This window comes from Oncorhynchus tshawytscha, linkage group LG17 (assembly GCF_018296145.1).
Source record: "Oncorhynchus tshawytscha isolate Ot180627B linkage group LG17, Otsh_v2.0, whole genome shotgun sequence".
Taxonomy (NCBI): domain Eukaryota; kingdom Metazoa; phylum Chordata; class Actinopteri; order Salmoniformes; family Salmonidae; genus Oncorhynchus; species Oncorhynchus tshawytscha.
In genome coordinates this window covers 18,889,063-18,916,857 of record NC_056445.1, presented here as the reverse complement: position 1 = coordinate 18,916,857, position 27,795 = coordinate 18,889,063, and the positions used below count along the sequence as shown (strand labels likewise).

At 48.1% G+C, this 27,795-nt stretch overlaps 1 protein-coding gene across 4 annotated transcripts in view; it reads right to left on the bottom strand.

Moving 5' to 3' along the window:
- Positions 1–23,323, bottom strand: part of LOC112217196 (AT-rich interactive domain-containing protein 1A) — a 73,874-nt gene extending 50,551 nt beyond the window's left edge. For all 4 annotated transcript variants that reach the window (XM_042300347.1, XM_042300350.1, XM_042300349.1 and 1 more), the window contains exons 1-5: positions 23,181–23,323; positions 12,886–12,951; positions 7,439–7,622; positions 5,241–5,702; positions 3,659–4,096 (exon numbers count right to left, since the gene is read on the bottom strand). In XM_042300347.1, the coding sequence (XP_042156281.1) occupies positions 3,659–4,096; positions 5,241–5,702; positions 7,439–7,568 (1,030 nt within the window). In that variant the 5' untranslated portion in view covers positions 7,569–7,622; positions 12,886–12,951; positions 23,181–23,323. The remainder of the gene's footprint in view (positions 1–3,658; positions 4,097–5,240; positions 5,703–7,438; positions 7,623–12,885; positions 12,952–23,180) is intronic.
- Between the last annotated feature and the right edge of the window lie 4,472 nt (positions 23,324–27,795).

Sequence of the window (27,795 nt, the reverse complement as noted above, 5' to 3'; positions counted from 1 at the left end):
TGGATGTCTTCCCTGTAACGCACAGCGTTGAGATTGCCTGCAATGACAACAAGCTCAGTCCGATGATGCTGTAACACACCGCCCCAGACCATGACGGACCCTCCACTTCCAAATTGATCCCGCTCCAGAGTACAGGCCTCGGCGTAACGCTCATTCCTTCGACGATAAACGTGAATCCGACCATCACCCCTGGTGAGACAAAACCTCGACACGTCAGTGAAGAGCACTTTTTTTGTCCTGTCTGATCCAGCGACGGTGAGTTTGTGCCCATAGGCGACTTTGTTGCCGGTGATGTCTGGTGAGGACCTGCCTTACAACAGGCCTACAAGCCCTCAGTCCAGCCTCTGTCAGTTTATTGAGGACAGTCTGAGCACTGATGGGGGGATTGTGCATTCATGGTGTAACTCGGGCAGTTGTTGTTGCCATCCTGTACCTGTCCTGCAGGTGTGATGTTCGGATGTACCGATCCTGTGCAGGTGTTGTTACAAGTGGTCTGCCGCTGTGAGGACGATCAGCTGTCCGTCCCGTCTCCCTGTAGCGCTGTCTTAGGTGTCTCACAGTACGGACATTGCAATTTATTGCTCTGGCAACATCTGCAGTCCTCATGCCTCCTTGCAGCATGCCTAAGTCACGTTCACGCAGATGAGCAGGGACCCTGGGCATCTTTCTTTTGGTGTTTTTCAAAGTCAGTAGAAAGGCCTCTTTAGTGGTCAAGGTTTTCATAACTGTAACCTTAATTGCCTACCGTCTGTAAGCTGTTAGTGTCTTAACGACCGTTCCACAGGTGCAAGTTCATTAATTGTTTATGGTTCATTGAACAAGCATGGGAAACCGTGTTTAAACCATTTACAATGAAGATCTGTGAAGATATTTGGATTTTTACAAATTATCTTTGAAAGACAGGGTCCTGAAAAAGGGACATTTCTTTTTTTGCCGAGTTTAGAATTGTAGACTGTAGAAATGTTTTCACCAAAACCTTGGTCTGTCTACATGTGTGAAATATTTTTATTTTATAATTAATTTAACCTTAATTTAACTAGGCAAGTCAGTTAAGAACAAATACTTATTCTACATTTATTTCTGTGTGAAATAAATGAACCAGTGACTTGCTCTGCAACTGCCCCGTAGAGAACAGTGTGCCACCATATAGCTGTATCTCCTCCATAGAGAACAATGTGCCACCATATAGCTGTATCTCCTCCATAGAGAACAATGTGCCACCATATAGCTGTATCTCCTCCATAGAGAACAACGTGCCACCATATAGCTGTATCTCCTCCATAGAGAACAATGTGCCACCATATAGCTGTATCTCCCCCATAGAGAACAATGTGCCACCATATAGCTGTATCTACCCATAGAGAACGTGCCACCATATAGCTGTATCTCCCCATAGAGAACAATGTGCCACCATATAGCTGTATCTCCCCATAGAGAACAATGTGCCACCATATAGCTGTATCTCCCCATAGAGAACAATGTGCCACCATATAGCTGTATCTCCTCCATAGAGAACAATGTGCCACCACCATATAGCTGTATCTCCTCCATAGAGAACAGCGTGCCACCACCATATAGCTGTATCTCCTCCATAGAGAACAGCGTGCCACCACCATATAGCTGTATCTCCTCCATAGAGAACAGCAGTGCCACCATATAGCTGTATCTCCTCCATAGAGAACAGCATGCCACCATATAGCTGTATCTCCCCCATAGAGAACAGCATGCCACCATATAGCTGTATCTCCTCCATAGAGAACAGCATGCCACCATATAGCTGTATCTCCTCCATAGAGAACAGCATGCCACCATATAGCTGTATCTCCTCCATAGAGAACAGCATGCCACCATATAGCTGTATCTCCTCCATAGAGAACAGCATGCCACCATATAGCTGTATCTCCTCCATAGAGAACAGCATGCCACCATATAGCTGTATCTCCTCCATAGAGAACAGCATGCCACCATATAGCTGTATCTCCTCCATAGAGAACAGCATGCCACCATATAGCTGTATCTCCTCCATAGAGAACAGCATGCCACCATATAGCTGTATCTCCTCCATAGAGAACAGCATGCCACCATATAGCTGTATCTCCTCCATAGAGAACAGCATGCCACCATATAGAGAACAGCATGCCACCATATCTCCTCCATAGAGAACAGCATGCCACCATATAGCTGTATCTCCTCCATAGAGAACAATGTGCCACCACCATATAGCTGTATCTCCTCCATAGAGAACAATGTGCCACCACCATATAGCTGTATCTCCTCCATAGAGAACAGCATGCCACCATATAGCTGTATCTCCTCCATAGAGAACAGCATGCCACCATATAGAACTGTAGCTATCTATGATAGAGAAATGGTCACAATGTATATGTAAAAGCAATAATTGATGATATTTCTCTGTCTGCTTTTGTATGTTCTGTATAAAATGTACATCAAAAAAATTGTACAAGGTACCGATTTGTGATGTTTTCTTTCTTGATCATGTGACATATGCTATTATAGAAGCCAGGTGTGTGTGCCGACTATTTACAGTGAGGAAAGGCCTAAGGCCGGGAATGTTTGTGTTTCATTTTCATCTTTCATTTATGCACTTGATTGATTTTTGGGGCACAGTGATGTTCTAATAAACATATTTATGTAACTTTCAAGCCTCAGTTTTGGATGTATTCCTTTTTTCAACAGTGTGCTGGTCGAAATCTCTTTCAGTGTTCTTACTTTGAGTCCTACGCACCTGGAACCGATACTAATCAGTAGAAAGGACCTTAGAAGAGCGCAGACGGCTTCTCATCACTTCTGTTAGAGAATGAAAATCCCGACACAATTTCCCAATTGTTTGCTCTCTTTTCATAGTCTTTCATAAAGCCCCCCATAAAAGTCAGATGTCAGTGGCCCAGTCCTTTATCTCTATTCTAAACGGTAAATTAGCTGCGACGGAAAGCCACTATATTCTATTGTGGACCGTAGCTCTAACTGTTTCCCCCGTCAGCGTGCGGTGGTCAGTGTGGATTTATGACCATCGGCTACACGTCTCCCTTTCAGCGACCGGGAGAATGGAGAGAGCGCGGGGAAGCCGCGGCTGAGTGGGGACGGCACACGATGCAGGGAACCCCCCACTCCCTCCTATTGTGAAGGGGCCTCGCGCGCCTTTGAACTGGGACTCAAACAGTACCAGCTCTTCATCAAAAAGAGTCCTCTTTCCATTGCTGCTTTAAAGGGAAAAGAAAAGCTTTCTGCGTTATTTATTATGTGGGGATACAAAACCGGGCTGACAGCAGAACCTCACAATGCAGAGCGGCGATGGGGACAGGAGCATCTGATCTGAGGAGGGAGGCTTTGATTTCCTCTGTTGTCTGTTGGCTGCCATCTCTTTGTACCAGGGAAGATGTCCAGCCATGTTGTGGACAATCAGCCCCGTGGCGCTAGGTAAGGGGCACCAGTGCAGGCTGCTGCTAGGCGGGAGGGAGGGAGGCTGGGAAGGAGCCGGGGAGGGAGGCTGGGAAGGAGGTGGGGAGGGAGGCTGGGAAGGAGGCGGGGAGGGAGGCTGGGAAGGAGGCGGGGAGGGAGGCGGGGAAGGAGGTGGGGATGGAGGCGGGGAAGGATGCTGTGAAAGGCCCATATGGGACAGGCAGAGATCATTACTCACCTCTGACAGGAGAGATGGGGGGAAGGACGGACCAGCGGTGTGATGTCCAGTCCTGCCTCTCCACCACCACAGGAGATGAGGTCAAACTTGACCCTAACCCTGGTCGGGTAGTTATCCTGCACTGTGGGCTGGGGCAGGACTGCCAGGTGTCTGAGGGGAAAACTAGGGTAGTAGGGTCTGGGTTGGGGTCCAGGGATGGGTCTGGGTAGGGTGGGAGGACATGGCCTGGCTGGGGCTCCGTGGTGGTCCAGTCAGGTGGGCAGTGTTGGGCCTGGTGAGGGAGGGGATGGTGTTGAGGGTGGTGAGGGGCTGGGTTTGGGGGCTGGTGTGCTGGGGGGTCCTGTGGGGTGCAGGAGGCCAGAGCAGACAGGGACATGGAAGAGGAGCCATGCTGGGAGAGAGGAGAGCCACCCTCTGAGTCCAGGTCACTCAGATTCGCTGTAAAAATACAAAAGGATATATGGAATAATTATCCTTCCATTTGACATGAAAGGAAAGCAAGCCTTGGCTACAACTAAACATTCAAGTATGTGTACAAAATCACAGAATATTTAAGGATTTTGATCACCCACACTACCGTTCAAAAGTTTGCAAAGAAAAAGCCATATCTCAGACTGGCCAATAAAAAGAAAAGATTAAGATGGGCAAAAGAACACAGACACTGGACAGAGGAACTGTCTAGAAGGCCAGCATGCCAGAGTTGCCTCTTCACTGTTGACGTTGAGACTGGTGTTTTGCGGGTACTATTTAATGAAGCTGCCAGTTGAGGACTTGTGAGGCGTCTATTTCTCAAACTAGACATTCTAATGTACTTTTCATCTTGCTCAGTTGTGCACCGGGGCCTCCCACTCCTCTTTCTACTGTATTCTGGTTAGAGCCAGTTTGCTCTGTTCTGTGAAGGGAATAGTACACAGCAGTGTAAGGAGATCTTCAGTTTCTTGGCAATTTCTCGCATGGAATAGCCTTCATTTCTCAGAACAAGAATAGACTGACAAGTTTCAGAAGAAAGTTCTTTGTTTCTAGCCATTTTGAGCCTTCGAACCCACAAATGCTGATTCTCCAGATACTCAACTAGTCTAAAGAAGGCCAGTTTTATTGCTTCTTTAATACAAACAGTTTTCACTAAAGAAGGCCAGCTTTATTGCTTCTTTAATCCTAACAGTTTTCAGCTGTGCTAACATAATTGCAAAAGGGTTTTCAAATGATCAATTAGCCTTTTAAAATGATCAACTTGGATTAGCTAACACAACGTGCCATTCGAACACAGAAGTGATGGTCTCTGATAATGTAAATATTCCATTAAAAATAAGCTGTTTCCAGCTGCAACATTAATTTACATCATTAACAATGTCTACACTGTATTTCTGATAAATTCGATGCTCATTTTAATGCACAAAAAAATGTGCTTTTCTTTAAAAAACAAAGACATTTCTAAGTGACCCCAAACTTTTGAACGGTAGTGTACAACAGTTACAGTAATTATGAATTTCTACATTTATGAAACAACTAATTGCCCATGGGGAATGCAACAGCTTTGAATACATTTCACTTCAATTGTTTCAAAGCAGCGTAGGTACAATACCACATAGAGGACTGCTCCGGCCACTACCCAGGTCTGTGCTTCGGCTGAACTGGCTGGATGGTGGGCGGCTAAAGTCTGAGAGAGAACCCTCACAGACACTAGGGATTGGAGAAACTGAGGGGTCTATGTCCTCAGGACCAGAATTGGGCTCCTGGTCTGGCCTTGGAGGGCGGAAGGCCCCTGAGGAAGCCGAAGTGCCTTCATCCATCTCTTTAACACCATCCTCTGTTTCCTTCTCTCCTTTCTGAGTATGGCCATGAGGTAGGGCTGATGATGGAGCAGGGTTGTATCCAGTCCCCTGCTGCCCAGAGTCAGTGACAGTAGAGGATGTTGGACTTGGACAGACTGAGAGCTCAGGGGAGGCTCTGCTGGGAGAGGGGGAGACTGGCACTGGTACACAGGGAACAACAACAGCTAAGCGCCTCCCTCTGGTGGTGCTGCAGTGCTGCAGGCTCCTGGAGTCTGCAATAGACAGGGTAAATACATGATTTAATTCAAGCAGATATGACCAGGGGGGTGTATTTTCCTCTCCTGTAATTCAATACAGATTTTGATTAGTCTAATTTACTGTCTCAACCTAGGCAAGGTGTGTGCTGGGGATACAAGCTTTTAACTTTTGGCATTGGGCATTGTTCAGTTTTGACAAAGAAAGGTGGTGAATAGTTAACATGTGGGGTCCTCAGAGAGGGTAATCTATAAATGGTATTCATCATCTTTTACAGCTCAAAGGCGTCTCTGCCAATAGCTGCCAGTGACATTTTCTTCCCCACTTTAGTGAGGCCCGGAGCAAACACTGTTTTCCCTGCTGTGTGGGTCAGTGCTCTAACAAAGACTGAAGAAACCCCATCCCGTTGGACCAGCTGCCCAATTCCCATCTTAATATTATATATTCAGAATGCTACCCAGTACTGGAGGCAGGGCTATTTATAAAAACTTGATTCATCATGATTTGTCATTCATTTGACATTATTCCACCCACATATCAATTAACTGATCCAAATCCTGCATCTTGGCAGCTTATCCTCCTTTCCTGAGAGCAGCGTTAGAATATCCTGATTAAGATGTCTGTATCTCCTAGAAGACATCTGTTATACCTCTACTCTGTCACACTCCTCTTCTCCTGCACCTGAATCTGAACTTCACACTACCTGGGAACTCTCTCCTCAGCCACTCTCTCTCTTCTCCACACTCCTCTTTTCATCCCCCTCTCAGATCCCTTCCACAAACATCAGCTCCAGCCGACACCAGCCCTCTTCCTTCTCCCCTTCTGTGCCTATGCACACTCCTCTTTCTCTGCGGTGCCGGGGGGGACAATGCACTCTTGTTTCCTGGGGGTCTGTGTGACAGAGAGGAGTCAGCAGTAGCAGGGGATGCAGAGAGCTGCACTGGAGGAGAGCACATTTCTGCACTATTCTCCTCTCACAATGTCCTGCACTTCCCATCTGTTACACACACATGAAGTGTGTGTGTGTATATGTGTGTGTATGTGTGTCTGCCTGCATATGAATGACATGTGTCAGGGGCACACAGCTACACACACCCCCTCCCGCTAATACCGCACAGCGCGTTTCCCTCAGGGACCAGGGTCAGGGACGATTGTGTTGAAGCCGACCACCATATGGTAGAATAATTGGTTTTTAGAACCCGGTTCCAGAGCAGAGAAATACCCCAATCCCCCTGGTTCCCCCTTGGCTCCTCACACTCGTCTCAAAGCCGTGTGCTGTAGTGTGGCTATGGCCCTGGCGGGGGGGGTGGACAAATGCCTTCACATCAGAGGCAGGGCTCTGAAAGGAGCGGCAGGTATGCTGGCATAGCCTTTCATTGGCTAACACCCTAGCAGAGGACCACCAGGAGGGCGGCGCTATGGACACTTCCTCCCCAGAGCAGAAAGAGAGGGATTAGGCCTTAACAAAGTGGGCCGAGGGACGGATTAAGGACTAACGAAGGCCCAGGTGGTTACCTCCACCGCTCTAACACTGAGACCTAGTTCCCTAATGAGCAATGGTGTGGGGTCAAAAGCAACAATACCCTATGATACCACAAGGTTATCTGTCTCTGAAGATGAAATAAACAATACATACTTTATTAATCACTGAGGGAGAATTGTGGGATTAATAAACTATTTATTATCTTGTACGTTGTTGTTGCACAGTATATTGTATTGTCTAAGCAGCAGGAAGGGTTTTGCTGTGGCTCACCTGCACATGAATGCGTCTTCAGGCCGCCAAGGGCGTGTCTTTGTTGTATCAATTCCTGGCGAGGAGGACGTGGCCTGGGGTTACTGGATAGGAGATGTGGGGTTCTGAGGTCTACAGGACAGGCCTTCATGTGAACCAGGAAACGAGGACACAGAGAAGGACGTCCATCACGGACAGTGTGGTCCTGAAGGGGACATCAAAAACATAGTGTGATCCTGAAAGGGACATCAAAAACATAGTGTGGTCCTGAAAGGGACATCAAAAACATAGTGTGGTCCTGAAAGGGACATCAAAAACATAGTGTGGTCCTGAAAGGGACATCAAAAACATAGTGTGGTCCTGAAAGGGACATCAAAAACATAGTGTGGTCCTGAAAGGGACATCAAAAACATAGTGTGATCCTGAAAGGGACATCAAAAACATAGTGAGGTCCTGAAAGGGACATAAAAAACATAGTGTGGTCCTGAAAGGGACAACAAAAACATAGTGAGGTCCTGAAAGGGACATAAAAAACATAGTGTGGTCCTGAAAGGGACAACAAAAACATAGTGAGGTCCTGAAAGGGACAACAAAAACATAGTGAGGTCCTGAAAGGGACAACAAAAACATAGTGAGGTCCTGAAAGGGACATCAAAAACATAGTGTGGGGCAGGGAGAGAGAGAAAGAAAGATTAGATGTATCCTGTTTTCGATCAATCAAATAAAATCCCAGTTTCCAAATACTGTAAATAAAGCAACATAAAGTCATTCTCCACATGCAACGTGAAGGAGAATCACAGCATTAATTAAACGTGATCACCAACGTACAGACAATTCAAATAATGCACGTCATCTTCAGTGCCCCCTTGTGTCTGAAGATCAGATCTCAGGCTACATACATTCTCAACACAGCAGGAGAAAGCTTCAACCTCTCCCTGCCTTTTTTAACAGCTTTCTTGACAACACACCCAGCCACCCACCCAGCCACCCACACACACACCCAGTCACCCACACACACACCCAGTCACCCACACACACACCCAGTCACCCACACACACACCCAGTCACCCACACACACACCCAGTCACCCACACACACACCCAGTCACCCACCCACACACACACTTCTGTGAGGATGATAAAGATTCTTTGAGCACACAGGACATGGTCCTATTGCTATTTAAACAAGGGTCGTGCTGAGATAAAAGCAGGCGGGACGGTCAATACTAAACTGGTGGGGGGGTGGGGCTGCACACGCCACGCTACCCGCTGCACGCCAGCCAGGGGAAATTACTCAGCCCACAGACTCAGTGCCAGGGACTAATTCACTCCCTCTCTGGCCTTTAGAGAACAAACACCCAAATGTAATAAAATACCCACTGACACACACACACACACACACACACACACACACACACACACACACACACACAGAGAGAGGACATTTATTTGTCTTGGATTCCCGGCTACATCTGAGACACCTAAACAAAGTTCACATCGTCTTTCATCTATCCCTTAACGCACATAAACACACAACCACAGAAGCAGGCATGAACGCACACGCACACACACACACACTAGGGAGTCTGTGGAGATGAGCCCTCAGTACCCCTCAGACACAGAGAAAGGGAGGCTTACTGTCTGTGACTCATGTGACTCACACAGGGAGCATCAGCCTTAAATCCCTCCACCATCTACACTCATTCCCTCTCCTCTGAGGGTTTACACATTTGCATTCTTGTGAAGAAAAGAGGAAGAAGTGAGGAAGAAGAACAAGAGAACAAAGGTCCTGGAGCATGCCCTCCTCCTCACTCCTCTTCCTCACTCCCTCCATCTCCCCACACTCCCTCCATCTCCCCACACTCCCTCCATCTCCCCACACTCCCTCCATCTCCCCACACTCCCTCCATCTCCCCACACTCCCGCCCACTGAAGAGCTTTATGAGGTGAGAAGGGTGTCATCCAGCCCACAACCTGTCAGACCGTCAGAGGGCAGGTCTCAACACGCCCTTTACGGCAGGACCCTGCCATTACAACCCCACATACACACACATATACACACACATACCTTACCTTCTAAGTCCCGCTTGGACTACCCCCAAAGCTGTAGTTGTCCCGGTCACTTAATTGGGTAACAGATACACACAACTGTACACACACATTTTTCACACCTGTATAACTAGAATGATTTTACTCAACCATGATGAGGTTCACTCAGTGTTGATATTTCAAGCAGCCTCCCACTCTGACACACCACTCTTACACACCCACTCTAACACACCCACTCTGACACACCCTGACGGCTCACTCCATCCTGATTGATCTTCTTAGAGCAACAGAGTAGAGCCTATGACTACACCTAGGAGTCCTCTGGGCTCCTGCAGGGCCCCAGGAAACAGCCTGACCTCCTGGCGTCAGGCTGCCCACACGCCGGCCTCACACAGAACAACCCAAAGCCAGCCCTGGCTAATGTCATTACGGCCTGTTTGTGGTCAACAGCTCCCTGATGGGGATGTACAAGCACTGGAAGATGAATGTAGGAAGTCTATTAGTCAGAGTCACAGATGGCCTGCAGAGGAGAGGCCGGCGTGCGCTCTCGACCCCTCCAAACACACACACGCTAACATACACGCTTACACACAGGCTCACACTCACTTAATTGCACTGCCTCTGAGTGAACCCACTGACAGGGAGACGACTCGAGGCGAAACAGAAGTGTGTTTCTGTGCCGTGTGTGTCTGTCTAGAGGAGGAACAGAGAATTCCTCACAGAGAGCCTGGCGTATAAGAAAGCCAGGCTTAGGCTCTAACAAGGTTAAACCCATGAAAAAGAGTGACTTTTTAAATGATGGAGATTTGTGTTTCTGCGGGGTGTAATTAGCTTTGCTCTGGTAGAGGAGAAGTTTGGGGTGGGGGAGGTTTGTGGGGGGCAGAGGGGGATGACAGTGGCGCGCATTGTGGAGTCCAGCGGATTCAGCGGAGTAAATCTGATTATCAGCTCGTGTCAGAAGCCAGGCTCAGATGCAGCTTAGCATTCAGAGCAACTGTCTACTTTCACTGAGAGACAATGACCCTGCTTTGCTTTTCAGGCCCCTGCAGTAGTCCCAGTGGCCCCGCCAACTCGTCCTCCTAACCCCACATCCACCATCCACGCCCGGCACAACAGGCCCACTACCCCAACACAACAACACGACAGGCCCACTGCCCCAACACAACAACACAACAGGCCCACTGCCCCAACACAACACCACGACAGGCCCACTGCCCCAACACAACAGGCCCACTACCCCAACACAACAACACGACAGGCCCACTACCCCAACACAACAACACGACAGGCCCACTACCCCAACACAACAACACGACAGGCCCACTACCCCAACACAACAGGCCCACTGCCCCAACACAACAACACAACAGGCCCACTGCCCCAACACAACAACACGACAGGCCCACTACCCCAAGACAACAACACGACAGGCCCATTACCCCAAGACAACAACTCAACAGGCCCATTACCCCAACACAGCAACACGACAGGCCCTCTATCCCAACACAACAACACGAAAGGACCTCTATCCCAACACAACACCTCAACAGGCCCACTACCCCAACACAACAGGCCCACTCTCCCAACACAACAGGCCCACTACCCCAACACAACAACACGACAGGCCCACTACCCCAACACGACAGGCCCACTACCCCAACACAACAGGCCCACTACCCCAACGCAACAACAGAACAGGCCCACTCCCCCAATACAACAACTCAACAGGCCCTCTATCCCAACACAACAGGCCCACTACCCCAACACAACAACACAACAGGCCCACTACCCCAACGCAACAACACAACAGGCCCACTACCCCAACACAACAGTACAAAGCTCTAGCCATTGTTATTGGCTGGGCCCCACTGAGTGGTAGAGATCGTCTTCCTTTGAAAACAGTGTTGTTTGGTAGAATAGAACAATAAGAACAATGGCCATGCCAGCTTTGGCATAATGTCTTGGCATAATGATCAGTGTTAGTCCACCGGTGTGGTCACTGGTTACACTGATTCAGCAGCACCATGCCCTGGTATGCAGAGAGGGCAATACTACTGTAACCACTGACAGAGCCTGAGACAACAGAAAACTATACAAGACAGATCCTGGAACTGTTAAACTGACAGCTAACTCCTTCTGTAAACACCCATGTGTATAAATAACCTATCCTGGAACCAGGGCTCTTGTTTGAGCACCTGTGGTTGGTTTGTGTCCGTGTGCATTCTGCAGCCTACTGTCTCGGTACTCCCCGTGTCCTGGGTGACAGTAGTGGAAGATCGGAAGCATCGTATCCTGGGTGACAGTAGTGGGAGATCGGAAGCATCGTGTCCTGGGTGACAGTAGTGGGAGATCGGAGGCACCGTGTCCTGGGTGACAGTAGTGGGAGATCGGAGGCACCGTGTCCTGGGTGACAGTAGTGGGAGATCGGAGGCATCGTGTCCTGGGTGACAGTATTGGAAGATTGGAGGCATCGTGTCCTGGGTGACAGTAGTGGGAGATCGGAGGCATCGTGTCCTGGGTGACAGTAGTGGGAGATCGGAGGCATCGTATCCTGGGTGACAGTATTGGAAGATCGGAGGCATCGTGTCCTGGGTGACAGTAGTGGGAGATCGGAAGCATCGTGTCCTGGGTGACAGTAGTGGGAGATCGGAGGCATCGTATCCTGGGTGACAGTATTGGAAGATCGGAGGCATCGTGTCCTGGGTGACAGTAGTGGGAGATCGGAAGCATCGGGGGAGTGGCGGACCACTGGTTCAACAGCCTGTCTGCTTGGCCTCTCCAATGGGCCTGTTTGGACTGGGACGGCCCATAAAGTTCAGTGTGGAGTTGAATTGTCACTGTCAGACAGGAGCTGTTGACCGTTACTCGTTACACCCCGATGATTTATCAGGTATTTCCAGTGCATAGAGAGGAGAGATAATGAGAGCAGGGTGATGCCGGGCTGATAAACTTGGTCAATACAGAAGTGCTGAAGGCAGTTGAAGATGTAAATGAGGCTGTAAGGACCAGCGAATGTCTTTGTCCCTCCTTTTCACTTGTTTGTTTAACCAGAGGCCAAGACAGGAAGCCAGCCCACACAACTCTGCTGTGCCCATGGCAACCCCACCGTTAATTGTGGCACAACTACTCACAGAGCTCTTTAGAGAGTAGGGGAGAGGTGGGGACAAGCGTGTGTGTGTGTGTGTGTGTGTGTGTGTGTGTGTGTGTGTGTGTGTGTGTGTGTGTGTGTGTGCATGTGCGTGCGTAAGTGTGTGTTTGCGGGTGTGTTTTATGCATGCCTGTGTGTATGTGTGAATTTTTGAATTTTTATGTGCATTTTTATGTGTAATGTAACAGTGCACCTTATACAGATTGTGGTTGTATTACTCTACATAGCTGTACATGTGCTGTGTATAGTTAGAGTTGTATTTTGGCACTCACTGTGTAGTGGTAGAGTCCTCGATCCCACAAGATGGCCTTACTGACAAAGGACAGATAACAAGGTGCCTGGGAAACAGACAGGACAACAGACATCAGTGAGCACAACACACAACAAGGCATACAAAATCATCTCAGGTCATTCTTAAACCTGTCAGAAAGGAACATTCAACATCAAATCCTTTCAGGTCATTTCTCAATTGTAAAGAGTTCAGAAAAAGTACAGAAACACTATTGTAGATCAAGACAAATGTATCAACTTTAGATGAACTAATGCTGATGGAGAGAGTGTTGAGGCTGGCTGGCTGGCGAAAGAAAGATAGACAGACAGATAGACAGACAGACAGCTAGCTCCATAGACATCCCTGTGAAACCCCTCCTGGTGCATCAATTTCCCCTCTGTCTCTATAATGACTTGGTCTGTACCACTATTCCACTACTCCAGTCTCCAGCAGTCAAGCTATACTGTAGCACAGACTGGACACTTCATCATAGTGAAAGCCAATTGTAATGTCTCCATTCAAACACATCTTTGTTCTATCTGTTCAGTTATCAGACTGCTTTTGGTTTGACACGTTTTGGTCCATGTGTGACTTAACAGCCCTTCTTTTACCAGCTCGGCTCCATGGGATGGACAGCACAGTGTCTGGGTGTGTCCATCAGTCTGACCCATGGGGCATGGGGCACTATGTTAAGCTCATCAATCACCAAGAGACGTGCACACATCCCCATCGGAAACCCTGCCACAGTCACCAGTGGAGCTCATCCATCTCTCTTTGCAGCGGGTGGCAGCTCCCAGAGCCCCTGAGTCAGCTCCAAGCGTGAGCCACTCCAGGGTGTGAGAGGAGAGATCCTCCCAGGGCTCACCCCTCATTCATGGGCCATAACCCCACCCCGGAGTGGGTGACGGGGCACAAGGGCCTCAGAAGGACGAGTACAATGGAACTTGCCTTGTGAGAGAACTGCTCTGACCCCCAGCCCCCCTTTGAGAGCTGTGTGGTGGACCTTCCTGACCTTTGCCAGCTTGTGCCAGTCTGCTCTCAAGATGGAAAATGATCCATGCTTTGATGCTGCAAGTGGCTACAGGGAAGTATCGGGACTGACCATCTCCAAGACCTGGAGTGACAGGGCAGTATTGGGTCTGCCCATCTCCAAGACCTGGAGTGACAGGGCAGTATTGGGTCTGCCCATCTCCAAGACCTGGAGTGACAGGGCAGTATTGGGTCTGCCCATCTCCAAGACCTGGAGTGACAGGGTAGTATTAAGTCTACCCATCTCCAGGACATGGAGTGACAGGGCAGTATTGGGTCTACCCATCTCCAGGACATGGAGTGACAGGGCAGTATTGGGTCTACCCATCTCCAGGACATGGAGTGACAGGGTAGTATTAAGTCTGCCTATCTCCAGGACATGGAGTGACAGGGTAGTATTGAGTCTGCCTATCTCCAGGACATGGAGTGACAGGGTAGTATTGAGTCTGCCTATCTCCAGGACATGGAGTGACAGGGTAGTATTAAGTCTATCCATCTCCAAGACCTGGAGTGACAGGGTAGTATTGAGTCTATCCATCTCCAGGACATGGAGTGACAGGGTAGTATTAAGTCTACCCATCTCCAGGACATGGAGTGACAGGGTAGTATTAAGTCTACCCATCTCCAGGACATGGAGTGACAGGGTAGTATTGAGTCTATCCATCTCCAAGACCTGGAGTGACAGGGCAGTATTGAGTCTGCCCATCTCCAAGACCTGGAGTGACAGGGCAGTATTGGGTCTGCCCATCTCCAAGACCTGGAGTGTGTTACGCTCGTCGTTGGAAGGAGTAGACCAAGGTGCAGCGTGGTGGGCATACATCTTTCTTTTATTGATGACACTGAAAAAAAAAAAATACAAAATGAAACGCACAGTTCTGTAGGGCTGGAAAGCAACCATACAAAAACAAGATCCCACAAAAAAGGGAAAAGGCTGCCTAAGTATGATCCCCAATCAGAGACAACGATAGACAGCTGCCTCTGATTGGGAACCATACCCGGCCAACAAAGAAATAAACAACATAGATTGCCCACCCTAGTCACACCCTGACCTAACCAAATAGAGAATTTAAAGATCTCTAAGGTCAGGGCGTGACAGTATCCCCCCCCCCAAAGGTGCGGGCTTCGGCTGCAAACCTGAACCTATAGGGGAGGGTCCGGGTGGGCATCTACCCTCGGTGGCGGCTCCGGTGCGGGATGCAGACTCCGCTCGGCTCGTGGATCCGCCAACTCCGGTGGCACCTCTGGTGCGGGGATCGTCGCCGGAAGCTCTGGGCCGTGAATCATCGCCGGAGGAATCTAACCATGGATCGTCGCCGGGGACTTCGGACTGGGAACCGTCGCTGGAGGCTCTGGACTGCCGACCGTTGCAGGAGACTCCGGAATTTGGATCGTCTCTGGAGGCTCCGGGCCATGGATCATCACTGGAGGCTCCGGGCCATGGATCATCACTGGAGGCTCCGGGCCATGGTTCATCACTGGAGGTCTGGAGCGTAGAGCTGGCACAACGCGTCTTGCACAAAGGACCACCTTCGCATGGCAAGTGCGGGGAGCTGGCACAGGATTCACTGGGCTGTGAAGGCTCACTGGAGACACAGTCCGTATGGCTGGCGCAGGATATCCTGGACCGACGAGGCGCACTGGAGACGAGGCGTGCTGAGCCGACACCACCCGTCCTGGACAGATGCCCACTTTTGCACGGCAAGTGCGGGGAGCTGTGGATGCGTACTGGAGACACAGTGCGTATCACTGACAGGGCAGTATTGGGTCTGCCCATCACCAAGACCTGGAGTGACAGGGCAGTATTGGGTCTGCCCATCACCAAGACCTGGAGTGACAGGGCAGTATTGGGTTTGCCCATCACCAAGACCTGGAGTGACAGGGCAGTATTGGGTTTGCCCATCACCAAGACCTGGAGTGACAGGGCAGCATCGGGTCTACCCATCTCCAAGTCCTGGAGTGACAAGTAGCCTTCGTATGTATGGGCCTCTCCTGCTCTGTGCAACAATGAACATCACCTCTACAGATGATGACAGGCATTATATCGGACAATATTTTTAAACAAGTCCACTTATTAGAAAAACACACCACAATATGCTCAGCCATTAAAGCCAATCTGAATAATTACCAGGAGATGGACAACAACCAATTTCCCCATAAATTGTGAATGCATTGGTTAGGACACAATGACCTTGTTGTCACTAATTCCACATTGAATGTGAAACCCAGTACATTTACACACCAGAGGATGGCATGGCTGTGGATGAGGGAATTGTGAGTTGGGGATAATTGCAAATCACACTGGGAATAGAGAAAAGAGAGGACAAGAGGAGGAAAGGAAGATGAAAGGGGGATGTATAGTGCATAGTGTTTTACCCAGACTCCTTTTGCTCAGCTACCAAATATGTCCTATTTCACCAGACTGCCAGAACAGTGCTGTGATGAATAAGGACCAGAGCTCATTCCCAGTCATGAACTGTGCTGCTGGGAGAGGCCCTGAGCCCTGAGCCTGTTACTAAACATGAGAGTTGAGCCAGACAGCAAGAAGGCACACAGACAGTAATTACATGTCATATTAATGGTGTAAAACTACACCCCAGTGAACATGGCAGGGAAGTGGGGTCATTCCAATCTGATCAATCTATCCTTTTCATAATTTACGTTTATATTATTAATTTATTACTCTTTTCTTTTAGCTTCCGGCACCTGGTATTCCCAGGCGGTCTCCCGTCCCAGCACTAACCACTAACAAGCATGTTCAGGGTAGTACGGCCACAAGCATATTTTTTTTACCCTGTTTTCTCCCTGAATTAGGTCCCTTGGCTCATCTCTGCAACTCCTCAATGGGCTCAGGAGAAGCGATTGCGAAGGTGGAGTCCTCTGAAACATGACCCGCCTGGCCGACTACTTATCGCACTGCTCACTTAACCCGGATATCAGCTGCAACAATGTGTCGGAGGAAACACTGTTCGACTGATGACCGAAGTCAGCTCGCAGACGCCCGATCCTGTCCCCTGGGCCTAAGGAGCCTGGGATCAAACCTGGGGGGTAGATTCGCAGATGGAGTTTCCACTAGCTTGTTCACCCACCCCTCCTCTCCACCGACCTCAGGCACTTCCTGCACAGCCGCAGCATGGGCTGCCAGGCTCCTGGCCTTAGAGGGCAGGAAATGCTGACTTGCTAGTCCAGTGGCAGTCAAAAGGGGAAATATGTTGGGAGCTTATCAATAACGAGTAGGTGGAAAAGGGGAGATCAAATTACCAATTAAGGGGTAATCACCAAAGTGGTGGCTGGTCTCGCTCCTCTCTACCCTCTCTGTCTCCTCTCTACCCTCTCTGTCTCCTCTCTACCCTCTCTGTCTCCTCTCTACCCTCTCTGTCTCCTCTCTACCCTCTCTGTCTCCTCTCTACCCTCTCTGTCTCCTCTCTACCCTCTCTGTCTCCTCTCTACCCTCTCTGTCTCCTCTCTACCCTCTCTGTCTCCTCTCTACCCTCTCTGTCTCCTCTCTACCCTCTCTGTCTCCTCTCGGTCTCCTCTCTACCCTACCCTCTCGGTCTCCTCTCTACCCTCTCGGTCTCCTCTCTACCCTCTCTGTCTCCTCTCTACCCTCTCTGTCTCCTCTCTACCCTCTGTCTCCTCTCTACCCTCTCTGTCTCCTCTCTACCCTCTCTGTCTCCTATCCCACTTTCCCTTGTCCTCTCAGATTTGTGGCCATCTGCCTGTGTTTCTCAGGGGATCCCTTTCTCCTCTCCTGAGTACGAGACGGGATGTTTTATTAATTCACTTTCACCTGATTACACCCTCTCTGTGAGCCAGCGTACATTAATAGGCATTTCATCAACGTTTAATCAAGGCTGCAGCACAGCGAACAGAGAACCAGGGATCAGAGCATCCTGATCAGAGCATCCTGTTGAGGTCAGCAATAAAGGGCCAATACAGGGACATATGATTGCATTAGGGAGCACACACACACACACACACACACACACACAACAAGCCTCATGAGAACTGATACTACAGACAGAAACGCAAAATAATATTGTAAATAACACGCCGCAGCAATTCAGCAATGTCGCACACTCAATTCAGCAATGTCGCACACTCAATTCAGCAATGTCGTACACAAAGGACTACCATAGCAACACAAAGGACTACCATAGCAACACAAAGGACAAGGACAACACACTAAGCACGCACTGGAGGAACCACAGGTGTCGGAAGACAATGAGACCATTATACGACGCAAGATGGCACCGCGGACGAGGAGATCGGGTTCAGAAGACAATCATGCACAAGGCAAACCTATTACGGCCACACAAAAGAGCAGGGTTAGATCCCCAGCATGGACCGGACTAGGTTCAAATTAGAGACTAAACCAGAGAGCAGCCAGATCCAAAAGAGGAAGCCCAGGGTCAGCTATAATGAGAGCTGAATGTGAGCATCCAACCGGTCCTGTTTAATAGGGTTCATCCCTGCAAGGTCTGTGTCCTGCCTCTGGTGTGTGTACACGTTTGGTTGTGGGTCAGGGGGCTGCAAGGGCTCCATGACCCCGAAGTGACCTCTGGGAGTCAGAGGGGACCCCCACTGGCAGGACAGAGCTCTCTTTATACTTTAATCTGGTAGCACAGAGGATCAATATGGCTACCATCGGCGCTGGTGATTGTGTGAGCAGGAGTTAGCGTTCCAGACATTTTCGGCCCCTCACCGGGTGGCTGGACACAAAGCCAGCATCCCTCTGCCACCCCGGTCACAATGACCTCTGGGACGGTGGCACACCACCGGCTAACCTACTTAACATTCATTAGCGTCAAAGAGGTGAACAGATGCTCAGGTCTTACAGCTCTTCTCTCTCATGTTCTCACCGTGGGACTCATTGAACATAGTTTGACGTGTTTTTCATTTGGGATATGGGAGAGGTCTGGCTTCAGTCCATTCTGCTGTTGATTAAGAGGAGGGCTCGGTGGCCAGACTCACCCTGTCCTGGTGGAGTGCTGAGCAGGAGCCATGTTGCCAGGTGATGGTGTTGACTGGATGTCTGGGCCGGGCCAGGAGCCTGGTAGGATGGTTATTCTGGTGCTGTTGTTCTCTGTCCAGTCTGTTCCCCCAGTAAGGCTCTGGCCCTCGCCCGTTCTCAATGACCCACATGTCCCCTGAACTAATCTCTCCGACCTCTCTATTAAACTGTAGCTTACATCCCCTCTCTGTCGCCCGACTGAGTGAGAGGACAATGTGACATCTACAGGTCAATTCATATGGCTCATACTACAAAATATGTTCTTTCTCCATGATGTTGATATAGCTACCTCACTCTTGCAGCGACTGAATGGACATGGGGAGGAAGAGAATGAAATACCTTCCTGTGGGGGACTGAAACTGTTGTCATATGGGGATTATTGCTGTTAATAATTACCACCTTGTTAAACGAGTCTAAGTCACTGATGCATGCTATTCCCAGAGTAAAAATAGATGAATGTAATATAATACCTATGAACGCAGAGTTGACTTTTCACCATAACTTTGAGGCACATTTACACACATTTCATCTTTTCTTATATGTCCTTCACATTTGGGTCAGGCAGGCCCTGTGAGCCTCCAAAGCCATTAATGAAAATCCCCCCCACACCCCCACACACACACACACACCAGAAAATACAAACTGCTGGACAGAGAGCTTTTCAGCCCAAATACAGAGAATAGACATGGATCACATTCTGGGCTGCTATAAGCATACATCTCCTAGCCATAACTACATTACAGGGGATATAGAGAACAAGCTATGTGGAAACAATGGACTCTATCAATTCCCCAAATCAGACCTCATACGTGTGAATGTGTAAATGTGTGTGTGCCTGTGTTTGTTCTAAACAGAGACCTATCAATCAAAGCTTATTATCTAGAGTGTGTCTGTCTTCAGTTGGATGTTTTTTAACTTAATTTGTTTTGAGAGGACATTTTGTAAAAAACAGTAGTGACATATTAACAAACCCCAAACCAGAGAGTAACGGTAAACGTTGCCCCTAGTGACAAGAGACATTTAAACACACACTGACACACACAAGCTATCTTATAGGTTGTTTGATATCTTTGACAGCCTTTCTGAATTGTATGTCTAGTAGAAGCTCTTTTCAAACTGATGAAAAGCTGAGAAATGCAACACAAGTTCTTGTAAAGCTGTTTTCCTTTACAGTCCATTAACATTGTAAAAGTTTACATTTTAGACAAAAGTCTTTTCCCATACGAACTCAATAAGGAAATGAGTTGTTTCGGACAGACTAAAGCTTCATGGGTGTATCTGAGCTCCTGACCCTGCCTATACAGGTCCCTTCCTAAAGCACACTCTCCCCTTGGCTCCCTCCGTTCTGCCCAACAGGGGTCTCTGCAATGCACCTTGGGTAATCCAGATGTCACAATGCCAGTTGCTAAGACACTGCTTGGAAATGCATTGTAAAGGGAAGCACAGCCTGGGATAAGTCACTGGCAGTCTGTTTCGTGCTGTGATGTCTCAACACTGTTTTACGATAATGGGTCATTTTCTTTGATATAGCTTATATCATTATTATAGTTATATCACCTTTATATTATGCTTGTCTGAATGCCCTGAATTGAACTGACGTTTTTTCTTCTAAATGACACACCACAACTGATCTGACGTCAGATCCATAACAAGATTGATACTCCATTGCAATCCACAGGTTAGGTGTTGAACTAAGGTGGTAACACTTCATTTTTGAGGGTCTGCCTGTTACAGCATTATTACCACTTTGTCATCTACTGTTCTGTTCCTAAACCCTTTATTATAAGAACCTGAAAGCACATAGAAATGCTAAACAACACGTCTTATGAATTGACTTAATGTAATGGTTTTTAAAAAACAAGCTAATTAAGCAATAAGGCCCAAGGTGTGCGGAATATGGCCAAAAAACCACGGCTAAGGGCAACGTGGAGTGCCTGGATACAGACCTTAGCCGTGGCATATATCACAAACCCCTGAGGTGCCTTATTGATATTATAAACTGGTTACCAATGTAATTAGAGCAGTAAAAATAACTTTTGTCATACATGTGGTATACGGTCTGATATACCACGGCTGTCAGCCAATCAGCATTCAGGACTCGAACCACCCAGTTTATAATAATGTTTATAACCTGTTTAAAATCAAATGTCAAATAAAGAGTTGCTAAGGCAATAGCATCCCCAGCACATTCACTCACAAAACATATGCATATACACACATTACACGCGCAAGCACACAAAGCTGACAAAGCCCCATAAAAATACCAATACAAGCACATTCACGCTGTTCTAAGGGAGAGAGGCCTGCCCACTCTGTGCTGCCCATTGTTGGCAGCAGGGCTGTGAATCAAAGGGGGACTACGACCTCTGCCCAGCAGGACTGAGGGGAACCCTGCTCCCCAGGCTCACTCCAGCTCCTGGTCCCTGCTCAGCCTGGGGCACCACACTGGGCCGCCCCTCTCGGTATCAACGTTTTTTCCTCATCTCATCAATCTGTCATCTTAGCCCTGTGACACACTGCACAATATGGTCCCCGTATTCCTCCATTAGTGCCCTCTCTCTCAATATGGACCCAGCATTTCAATATTAATGACCTCTCTCCCACTGGGCAGGGCCCCTTGTTCTGCCTATTAACAACCATCAATACTATCCACAGCCATGCACATCCTCCTCATAGACAGGGTCAATATTCACTAGTCTATATTCATCAATACACATAGCTGCATGCATTAACACCCATATTGGGTCAAAATGACATATTCAAAAACTATTCTGTGAGCGTCCCCACCAAGGAAACAGCTGGTGCATGCACGTGCAAAACTGGCACAAAGTAGGCCTATAAGAAAGAGTGGTATTCAAGAAACCCAAAATGCTGGTCAACAGGCCCTCACCTATTCAGTACAAGTTGGACACATGTGTATGAGGGTAACAATCAGGGAGAAAGGGAGATAAAAAAAAAGAGAGAAAGAAAGAGAAAAGAGAGAGTGTGTCTCTCTTTGGAGAACCATGCCACTCGATTGGACTCACTTTAGAAACAGACTATTCAATTCATTTCCAAGTAAGAAAAGGAGACTCCAAATTATACATGGAATCTCTTCAATGGTGATTCTCTTAAATAGCAAAAAGGGGGTAGGCTGAGGACTGTATAAATTTGACATGTACAAGGTAGCAGGGCATAGTGATTGTTGCTTCCCCCAAAAACTTTTTTTCTTTCAGAAAACCCTTTCCTTGCTGAATAGGCACCTATTAGTGACTCCATTTTAGGCACAGGGCTCTTCAATGGCTCCTCACTGTGAGTCTTTATCATAGTTAGGCCCTGAATGCAGGCAGCCCCCCTCCTCCTCCACACCGAGCCCAGCTCCTCAGACTGTATAGATAGGTGCTGGAGGTGTGGTGGTGGCTGAGGTGGGGTGAGGTGGAGAGGTGGGGGTGAAGTGGGGTGTGCTGGGTTACTCTCGCACCCTGTTTCGAGCTCCAGGTGTGGTGGGTTAAGCAGAGCGCTCTGAAGCCACTAAAGAGGACTCCATTGTACAGGCACACACTTTCTTCGCCAGTATTCTACATGCATTAGCTGATCTCCATAATGCTACCCCCCAACCCCGCCCCCCTCAGGCCTCCGGCGAATCGCTGCACACCGCCTTCAAGCCCCTGTATTGTTGCTGGATTATTCTGGAGTTGGACGAAAGAAAGAGAGGAAGGGAGAGGGATGTCTGTACTTTATCTCCAGGGGAGACGGAGAGTAACGAATGAGCTTTGTTAGAAAAGTGAGTTACAGGACCGAAGGCACCACAAAAACACCTGCAAGAAGACAGGCACACTCAGAGGCCAGGGCAAGGAGGTCCCCATTGTTTATCTAACTGTGCTACTGGCCCTCTTCCAAAACCTCAGTGTATCCCAACCTCATGTCAATCCCTCAATGTATTGTAGCCCCCACCCCAACAACAATACTGTATTATTCTAATGTACATAACAATCCCTATCCACCCTTCAGTCCTCTAAAAATACAGTCCAGGACTAGTCCATCAGAATGTACCCTGGGCCAAGAAACCAACATTCTTTGAAAGGTTTAATAATTGTTACTGTTTGTGTGCCTGTGTGTACATGCATCTGTGTAAAAAACAGCTTTTCAAGAGGAGGGGAGTCACAGAGTTTATGCTGATGTGTGTGTATGTGTGTGTGTGGTTGAGAATGCAGAGAGTGAAGTTGAGAGAGAGGGGCTGTATGATGAATATGGGGGCATTGTTCATCCATGCTTACCTCCACGGGCAACCATCTGCTCCCTGTCAATGCGTCACCTGCTTGTCTGAGCCGTCTCCATGGAAACCCGGGGGAGGGGGATTAGGAGAGGTTATGCCTTTGAAGGGAGGGGCCACAGCGACAAGCGAAGAGGAGGAGGTTGCCTGGGGAGACCAGAGGAAGGGTTACTCAGAGAATGGCGTCCTCTGGTGGCGGAAACTGTATGTCAGTGCATCACAATGTCAAATATGGGGCGAAAGGTTTTGCTGGGCAGGTCATGTGGTCAGGAAAAACTCTTGGCCCTATATACTTTCATGTCTCTGGTGATATCATGGAGCTCAGTTTGCAGGGATATTTCTGTGAATAATACTATGTATATAAAAGGCAGAGATTGGATGGGTGGTGATACTGAGAGGGGTACAGAACAGAATGGCTGGGGGGAGGGGAGTGAGAGAGGGGGGTCTGGCTTCACAGTGCACACACTCACTGCGGAGGAGGAGCAGCCTGCCACACATGGACGCTCACCTGGAGCCGTTCTCCTCAGACCCACAGAGAGAGAGAGGAACACAGCCCTGGGGGACAGGAGAAAGTCTGAGTGACAGGTGAAAGTGACCAAGTCATGGGGAGGAAACACCTATTGTGTTTGGTCAAGAGGGCAGAGAGCCGGAGCAGAGAGATAGGGCCTGCTCAGCCGCCCGCGTCCCTCCTAAAGACGAGATCGTCAGCCAGCCTCCACACCCAGGGGCCTTTATTGGGCCGATATAATTTACTCTCTTTACCTCATCGTTAAACCCCCCCCCATACACACACAAACACACTCCCCCACCCGCACACACACCCTTGGGTCACCAACTGCCAGGTTAAAGGCATAACCAAACCCCTCTCCCCCAGTACCCTTTTATGTTGTGGAAACAGACCCTAAGGCTAAAACGAATCTCATCAGTTAGGTCAGTTCTATTTGAGGTCAGTTCTACTTGGACTGGTGACAGACAGACTTCCTCTTTCAGTCTAAATAAAATCTACACTATTGAGATTTGTATCTGCCTCTCTTCCTACTAACTTTCGATGGTATCATGGTAGTTTCCTAATACAAACACTGCACTACCCCTAAACTAACATTTCAGAATCAGATATTATATGAAGTCAGAGAGACAACTGAATGGTGTCCAGATAAAACTGCTTAAGTCCACCAGACACTTCAACACAGATTCTACAGCAGTGGTTCTTAACCTGGGTTCGATCGAACCCCAGGGGTTCGGTGAGTCAGTCTCAGGGGTTCGGCGGATGTCAAGACACATCCGACTCATATGATTCGTGATGACACGCCCCGCTTTGCCATCATTGGCTGCAGGTGATCACGCTACATCGCTTGGCCTATCTGTGCTGCAGGGAATTTGGTGTGCCCAGTAGTCGACTTGTGACTGTCGTGATGGTATGTCTTGTGATTTCTTTCTTAATATTTTAATCCCTTCATACTATGTCGAGCAAAATCAGAAAGTGGTCGGACGAATATGTACAATATGGATTCACATGTATAACGGAACGTGACGGGAGTCAGCGTCCTAACTGCATGATTTGTAATGCCAAGTTGAGCAATTCTAGTCTAGCACCGGCAAAACTAAGAGAACACTTCATTAAGCTGCATGGAGATGGAAAATACAAGAACACAACGCTCGCTGAATTCAAGGTGAAGAGAGCCAGATTCGATGAAAAGGCTACTCTGCCTGTTCTCGGCTTTGTACCCATCAACAAACTGATCCTCACAGCATCGTACGAAGTTGCTTACCTGATTGCAAAGCAGGGCAAACCACACACCATTGGTGAAACACTCATAAAACCAGCTGTGTTGAATATGGCAAATATCATGCTGGGAAAAGAGGCTGAAGTTAAGTTATCCCAAATTCATCTTTCAAATGACACCATCAGCGACAGAATAGAGGACATGAGCAAAGACATCTTGGCTCAAGTAGTTGCAGATCTGATTTCAAGCCCGGCAAAATTCAGCCTTCAACTCGACGAGACCACAGACGTTTCCAATCTAAGCCAGCTTGCTGTATTCGTGTGCTATGTGAAAGACGACGTGGTAAAGGAAGATTTTTTTAATTTTGTAAGCCTCTTACAACAACAACTAAGGCAGCCGATGTGAAGAAACTTGTGGATGACTTCTTCAAAGACAACAATCTTTCGTGGGATATGGTTTCTGCAGTTTGTTCGGACGGAGCTCCAGTATTGCTGGGAAGAAAGGCTGGTTTTGGTGCGCTAGTGAAAGCCGATACACACGTCATTGTTACGCATTGTATTCTGCACAGGCATGCGTTGGCAACAAAAAACCTTGCCTCCAAAACTGGCAGAAGTATTAAATATTGCAGTGGAATGTGTGAACTATGTGCCAATTAGTGCTCTGAGGCACCGCATCTTCAGTGAGCTGTGTAAAGAAATGGGCTCTGAATTCGAGGTACTTCTGTACCATTCTAACGTTCGTTGGTGTCCCGGGGACAGGTGCTGAATCGTGTTTTCGCCGTGCGTGTGGAATTAGACCTGTTTTTGCAAGAGCACCAACATTGTCATGCAGATTGCTACAAAAATTCTGAGTTCATTTTCATTTTAGCGTACATGGCCGATATCTTCGCAGCTCTCAATCATCTCAATCAAAAGATGCAGGGCGGTGGAGTCAACATCATCGAAGCGGAGGAAAACCTGAAGGCTTTTCAAAAAAAGCTACCGTTATGGAAACGACGAACAGAGAACGATAACTTCGCAAACTTTCCCCTGCTGGACGACTGTGTAAGTAAGATCGAAGATGTATCTGGAATCTGAGACATTTCTGTACCTGCGGAACTGAAGCAAGCAATTGCCACACACTTAGATGAGCTTGTAAAGTCTCTCGACGGATACTTCCCTACAAGAGAGTCATATCCAGCATGGGTGAGACAGCCGTTCACATTTAGTGTTGAGACAACAGATGTCAATGATGAATACCTCGATGAAATCATTGAAATTCAGCAGAGCCAGGTTCAACAGCAGCTCTTCAGAACAACAACGCTTTCAACATTTTGGTGTCAACAAATGGTAACGTACCCTGTTATTGCTAAGAAAGCTCTGGAGATTTTCATACCGTTTGTTACAACATATCTTTGCAAGCAATCCTTTTCGTGGATGCTGGACATAAAACGAAGAAAAGGAACAGAATTTGTGGATAAAATGACATGAGAGACATGACATCATGAGACATGAGAGTGGCACTTGCCAAGGCGAAGCCGCGCATTTCTGAACTGGTCTCTGAAAGGCAACAGCAGAAGTCACACTGATTTGCAGTAAATATTCATTATTATGTTTTTGTGTGAATCATGTTTTGATGATTTTGTTCTTTGAACACAGTGATGTTGATGCACGGTTCATTTTGTGCACCAGTAAAATATATACCTATGTTTTGAATTTGAAAAAATCATATTTTATTTTTCAAATTAAGGGTTCGGTGAATGCGCATATGAAACTGGTGGGGTTCAGTAGCTCCAACAAGGTTAAGAACCACTGTTCTACAGTAAAGTAGACCACGGTCTCCCATCACATGGAGTAGTTATTACTCTCTATCCACCATTCTCCCAATGGGCCTACCTACATTGGGCCTGCGTCCTCTCTGTGCTGGCCTGGGTGAGATGTGCTGTGATCCTGGGAGAGTTGCTGCCAGGGCCACGTGTAGCAGGGAGGTGGCTGGAGGTGACTTTCCTGGGTGTAAAATTCAATCATGCAGCGGGTGAGCGTGTCTGAGCGTGTCTGTTGAGACGCGGTGGGCGCACGGCTGCCCGTTCCCAGCGTGCGGCGAGGGGGTTAAGTGCCACAGAAAGACCTCCATTATCTGAGTGAGAACAGCCCATGTGGCTGGCCACACGGCCCCCATTCCCCTTTCACTCTCTTTACAACAGCTCTGCTGAAAGCCTCAAAGTTTAATTCTCTCTCAGTTCAAGAAGAGTTTTGCACAATGACAGTGGAAACCCAGAGTAGATTCTTCAGCACCCCTGTGGACACTGGACTGGGGCTGGGAGACAGTGCACATGTGGACCCGATTCACAGGACTGCTATCAATCAGGCCATAAATCAATAACAACTCTCATTCTCTCATGAAGACACAATTAAGCCTCACAACTCTATAATTCCCCCCTGTCATCTGTCTTCTCCCAACCCAGCTTCCTAGTCTAGTCTCTACAATCACACAGACTCTGCAGTCTGCAGTTATTCAGACGAACACCACAACAACATCATTAAATCCTAGGTCTGTGGCAAATAATGACTCAAAAGATCTAAGAAACTCACAACAGCTAGAATACATGTGGGAAACATTCCAGGAATGGGTCCTGAGACAGGCTAAATGTTCATTCCTCACTATTTTTCACATGAAGCACTCAATTGACAAAATGTCCCAGAACACATTTGGCCCAAGGAGTACTTAGTGAGAACAGATGCTCTGTGTGAGACAGAGAGAAGAGGACTGAGGCTCTATGGAACAGGCCGTTGTCCGCACACACTCGGCCACTTCACATGAAGAACGAGCAATTGTCTCCATCACGGTTAATGATGCAGTGAGTCTCCGATCTGATGTACAGTGCGAAGAACACATTGAGGAAGTGGACAGGCACAT